At 36.8% G+C, this 5,897-nt stretch overlaps 1 protein-coding gene across 1 annotated transcript; it reads left to right on the top strand.

Annotated features, from left to right (window-relative positions):
* The first annotated feature begins 3,423 nt into the window (after positions 1–3,423).
* Positions 3,424–5,609, top strand: LOC146489982 (uncharacterized). Its single transcript, XM_085089703.1, has 6 exons — positions 3,424–3,478; positions 3,572–3,918; positions 4,264–4,567; positions 4,895–5,016; positions 5,163–5,292; positions 5,516–5,609. The coding sequence occupies exons 2-3, from the start codon at positions 3,691–3,693 to the stop codon at positions 4,339–4,341; spliced, it is 306 nt and encodes a 101-aa protein (XP_084945829.1). The 5' UTR covers positions 3,424–3,478; positions 3,572–3,690; the 3' UTR covers positions 4,342–4,567; positions 4,895–5,016; positions 5,163–5,292; positions 5,516–5,609.
* Positions 5,610–5,897: the final 288 nt, after the last annotated feature.

Here is a 5,897-nt window from a genome sequence, read left to right as displayed (position 1 = left end):
AGCGGCAGGTTAGGACTGCTCTAGAAAATGATTTTGCATTATTTCGAATTATTTGTAAAACAAAAAAAAGCACACACACACGGTGTGGATCATTTTTTCTTCAACTTGTGTTTTTATTTACCATCTAAAAATGGAGCCCTGATTACATACAAAAGCATCAGGTATTTGTAAACACACTGCTAAAACTGGCAGGCCGCGTTTGTTCACGCTGAACTCTGCTCTGCACTCTGAATCTGCCATCTCTTCGAGGTTAAATCTTCCATACTCTTCATACGATATTTCTAAGTTCTTTGAAAAGCTGCGGTCAGAGGAGCACGAATCCTTCATCAGAAATGATGTCAGCCAAATAGCATCCTGCTAAAAGCTCTCAGGTCCTCTTAAAAAGGTCATAACAGCGAAACCCCCTGGATCTCTGACTGAATCTGTTTGTTGTTACTCGTTTTGACCACCGCTCGCACAACGCAAATCTTAGGCGGAGGGCTTGGCTGTGGCTTGGTCTTCCGAGGCCCCTTTTGTAGTCTTTGTATAAAGTAAATAATAGTTAATTTATTTGTGATGCTTGTAAATAGTTAAACCGTTTTCTTCAATGGGCTTTTTTACCTTTGCTTTTGCTTCTTGTAAATGGTAATTAGATTGATTTTGATTTTTGTCAATACTTTATTCCTTTGTCAACCTATTTGGCCCAGTGTAATGTAATTTCACTTTATAATGACGCTTGAAATCAGCACTGTATTATGCACATGTTTTGCGCCTTTTTCAACTGGACTTTGTTTACTCGCCCTTTTCCTTGTAATTTTGCATTATTTTATCACTGTGCCCTTTGACACGCTTTAAACATAAAGTTACATTTTTCGAATATTATTCCCTTGAACTCATTTAGATTATAATTTAAGTGTATTGAAAACTTTGATGAATAGAGTTTATACTTCTCCCATTATTATATATATTATTATAGCCGATTTTGGCAAACTAAATGTTAGGTGTTTATACTGCATCATGTTTTGAAAGAAATTTTCCCATAATATTAGTACAATTTCTTTCTTTTTTATTGAAAGCTGCCTGAATAAAGTTGTTTTTGAAACAAAACAGGTCAGTTGCAGTTACCTTAAGTCATCAATTTGTTTAAAAATATGAGTTTTATTATTTAATGCGTGACAGTATAGTCATCTCTGATAATTGTAGGTGAATTTCTGCATATCAAATTACGATATTTATTGTATTACTCGCAATGATGATCTACCCAGTTCTCAGGAAAACTTAAAAGGACGTCAATTTTCTTCTATTCTGACTTATAGAAAACGGAAAAAAAGGTAAAAGGTGAAAATACAATGAATGTTTTGAGACTTAGAGGTGGAGGACGAAAAATATGCAAGGTATGAGGTGTTGACTATAAATGAGTTGCATGATAGCGACTTATAATTAAGGGTACTATTTATAGAGAGGACTTAGATCGTTAGAATGTTACTCCCTTAACTTTCGAAGGAAAGTTAAAAGAAATAGTAACTGAGGCACACATAGGACGAACACGCCAGCACAAGTTAACACAGGTGCCAACTATCGTACCGTAGTGCAAGCACCGACGCAATAAAATGAATTTCTGTGCAGACCTTGAAGCGAGTCAAGCATGACCTCTCCAGAATCTTGTTATTAACCGCTCCATATGATTTACTTAATGTACAACATACTTATCGGTTAATTACTTAATTAATTTGTTCGTGATTTTATTCTCGGCTAAAAATGCAGTCACTTCCCATTTTCTAATTTTTAGTTTCTCGAACAGCAAAATGCCATTAGTGGAGAGTCAACACGTCCATGTGCGTGCGGTGGAGCATGCAACTGTACGATATCAGTTCTTGACGATACCGAGAGTGACAGTGACCAGGAAGAGGAAGAAGACCAAATGGATTGGGAAGAGGAAGAAGACCAAATCAATTTGGGAGTTTTAAAAATGAAATTTATTTAAAAGGGGGAGGTACTAAGCGAGTCCATAAAGAATAGAGTGCCCATGGTGCCCTAATAGGGATAGTTTGAAACAAACTCCACTAAGTCCCCATTCTTTTTGGGGGGATTCTTGACTCAAATATGAAAAAAATAAAGCTTGTCAAAAAACAAAAAATTGTCGGGGAAGAAAAATCATCATTAACTGTAAATCGAACCCAGAATCAAGGAGGTTTGAAGTGACTGTCCCTGCACTATGTTGATACCCTAAACTGCCCCTTATAAGCCCTGGGCTTGTACAAACTTCGTAACGGGTTTTGGATGGGCTTATCAGCAGAAGGGGGTTATATCTGAGGGGGCTTCTAACTGGAATAACAAATCATTTCCACAACACGAACGAAACTAGGGGAAGGTTTATATCCGGAAAGGGGGTGAGGGGGGCATATAATCGAAGTTGTTTTTTTAGTTTACAGGTAGATGGGCCACAGGCTATAACCAGGAGGGCTTATAAGCGGAGGAGGAAGCTTAAATCGGCAGTTTACGGTATACACTAAATAGTAACCGTACAATTTAATGTAATTAGTAACTAATCCCCGCAAAAAGTCGGTAAAACCAGCAAAGAAAGCAAGCTACAGACTTTCTTGAGAACATGTCAAACGAGGTTTACCTAATTAGAGCATTCAGAGCATGTGAAACAGAAAACTACAAGGGTTTGAGTGCTCTTGGTAGGTGGGGGTGAGGTGCTTTCTACCGAAAGGGATAAGATGCGTGCTTCATTCAACGAGTGCGTTTTTTGATATTTTTATCGTTTGTATTTGGATTTCAGTGCTCAATGGCTCTTACAATTCATCCTTTTTTTCTGATGTTTCTTTACTTTAAACAGCAAAATCTCATTAGTGGAGAGTCCACACGTCCATGTGCGTGCAGTGGATCATGCAACTGTCCGATATCAGTTCTTGACAATACCGAGAGTGACTGTGACCAGGAAGAGGAAGAAGACCAAATGGATTGGGAGGTATGATGAATTTAATTGGTATATTCCCTAACGAAAAAAGACTAATATCAGCGTAAATTCTTATGAAAGTAATAGGGAGATTTCAAATCGTGTGAGAATCGAGTTTATGTTTTCTTGGAAATAAGTGTGTACATAGATAAGAATAGTGCAAAATAATTGTGGCGTTTCATGCTAATGCAAAACTACTCAATTTTACTGATAAACTGAAAACGGAGAGCGGGAAATAGAGTATAAACATAGTCACGTGGTGTAACTCTTGCCTTTGGCTGTAGTCGTTATTCTATATCTCTACAACGTGTAATGTTTGAAGGAAGTGCCTCGCTTGGAGACTTACAAGTAACGTGAAGTTTGCACGAGTTAGTAATCACCCCTGTTCTGTCATTCTCATTTCGATCTTGCTTTTTAGAATAACAACAAAAGTTTATAAAAGTAAAATAGCGTGTTTTTTTTAGTTGTTGGTTGAAGAAACTTGAAATGAGAACCCAACCAGAAACCTTGGACAATAGTTTCGATGAAGATCACAGGGTAAGCATCACAGTTCTCGGAAAAAAAAGTTTCGATAAAGAAGACACTTTCAATCAACCATAATTGTTTCTTGTATTTTTGATGAACATAGAGGAAACCGTCCACTCCACTGAATCCAGTGCCAATTTTCATAAAGTGGGTAGAAAAACTGATGTTTGCAGGAACAGGAGAATGCTGTCATTGGCAAATGTAGAAGAAACCAGAAAAAAGAAATGCTGCAAGAAAAATTTTATGGAGATATTAACTATGGAAGATGTGATGGAGGCCAGGTCTCTATTCTAGGAGAAGGACAGAGAGGAACAAGGGCAATGGCTACTGCACTTTTTCTCCTTCGCCCAGAAGATGGAAAATGGAAAACGGCAATTGGAGTACATTGTCAACAAGGAAAAGGAGGTGTGCCAAAAGGCGTGGATCTTCAGTCATGGATTGTCGTATGGAAGGTACAAAAATTAGAAGAATGCTTTCAGCTCCTTTAGGCAATAGCTATTATTTTATTTATTTCTTTCACATTGTTAACAGCCATGCAGTTAAGGTCTTCACTTTAAACTTTTCCAGTATTGCAGTCTCATTATTTTTGCCATATAGTGTCAGGTCTAACTGTGACGTCTGTGGCTGCGATTCAGGTGCTTCTATTTAATTTAGTACTTCCTTCAAAAGGTTTTCCTTTATCATTTTCGAACAGGTCTTGGGAGCGAAAGGAACCTTACTTATGTTATTTTATAACATTTGACCAGATAGAAAATCAGCACAAAATTAACAAACATATTTGTTTGGTTCCTTTTCAGATTTCACGCCTAGAAGGAGGCAAACACCATACAGGGTTTAACTTGTGCCGTTCACTTGAGAACAGGAATGATTCTTAAAACTAAGAGGACCATGGATGCAGAGCAATGGTTTGGTGAGCTGGTAAGCTCCTTGGCAAACGTGATGCCAGATGTTAATCGAAAGGAACTGCCAGATTGCTTGACCATTCAAAGGGTGTACGAGATGTACCGAGAGGCATGTGAAATGGCACGAGATAAACCTCTACGAATAACGCAGTTTCGGCGAATGTGAAAATGCAGTTTTCCTTAAGTAATTATACCAAAGGTTAGCAATGAGTGTGATTTGTACAACATTCTAATAGTGGGAACTTTTGTTTCCGTTTTTATGCCATCTGAAGAGAATTAAATGCATGAATGGCAAAGGTTTTTATTTATGGTATTACATAACAATAATAATAATAATAATAATAATAATAATTATAATAACAATAATAATAATAATAATAATAATAATTACTATTACATCAGTTCTAAAAAGAAGTTTGTAAAATAATTAATAATAGCTTGTGCTGACAGTAAACAGCGACCATACATTTATGGATACGTTTATAATTTTTCTGTTGACGCTTCGTTTTCTTTTCTTTCAAAACAGAGAAACCGTTTTAAAAAATGCCGAGTTTGTTTACTAATTAATGAGCATAAAAGAGTCACACAAAACAAAGAGAAAAGAACGACTTGGACTCGACGAAAACAGCTTCACATGGAACAACAAGCGTAAGCATCATCTTTTGATATCAGTTACATTTTAGTTAATCATATCAGAATCACTTTTTATCGTTCTCGTTTCTCTGCAGTGTATGCTGCAAGTAATCTGTCACATAAACAAGTCAACAAGGTATTGCTCTTCTTTTTTTCTGCAGCGGAGAGCGGAAGAAGTACTATCGACATCAAAAAAAGGCCGAACAGTCTCCGGACCAGTACCTGTCACTTACTATCAATGGTATGGATCAAAGTAACACGCACCTACCACACTGGATACAAAAATCAAAAGTAAGTAAAATGGATAATTGTCCTTGTTGTTGAACAGTTCTAACTGTACATAAATGCATGCCCCTGTCAACACTCACAACGCTAAAAGGTCATCACTTCATACAACACGCCCCAGCTTGCTCATATTTGATCTCCGCTATTCTTAATGGTGGCAACTAGGCTGCAACTCCATTCAAAAGTTGCAACAAATTTGGCTAACGTTTAAAAATTTTATTTCATTCAGCTGGAAGGCGAATGCGACCAATTTTGGAAAACACACCTGACTGGGGTACTCTCCCACGGACACAAAATGGCATGGTGTTTTCTGGACTTTTTGCCCGACGATAAATTGTTTAATGACATGCTTGCGACATCTGGTATATAAGGTAGGAATAACAATCCAAACACTAGCATGTTAGCAGGCTATGAAAGAAAAAAACAACGTGAAAAATGTTATGATAAAAAATGGACAGAATCGTGATAACTATGAAGTAGTGTATTGTTAACAGATATAAGCAACTGAGATGATTCTAAAGAATTTAATTGAAGAGGTCATTTTGTCACAATATCAGAGATTTTAGTGTAAAAATCTTTATTACCGTTTCTTTTAAAGGAACAATAAACAA

The sequence above is a fragment of the Pavona decussata genome, unplaced genomic scaffold, assembly GCF_977016875.1.
Source record: "Pavona decussata unplaced genomic scaffold, jaPavDecu1.1 SCAFFOLD_2, whole genome shotgun sequence".
Classification (NCBI taxonomy): domain Eukaryota; kingdom Metazoa; phylum Cnidaria; class Anthozoa; order Scleractinia; family Agariciidae; genus Pavona; species Pavona decussata.
Note: the sequence above shows the minus strand (reverse complement) of the source record. Positions and strands in the feature narration are given on the sequence as shown.

Bases quoted from the DNA above. Each gene is read 5' to 3' on its own strand.
- LOC146489982 (XM_085089703.1), top strand. From the start codon at position 3,691: ATGCTGCAAGAAAAATTTTATGGAGATATTAACTATGGAAGATGTGAT. The intron at 3,919-4,263 runs GTACAAAAATTA...GTTCCTTTTCAG, and splicing joins CATGGATTGTCGTATGGAAG to ATTTCACGCCTAGAAGGAGG.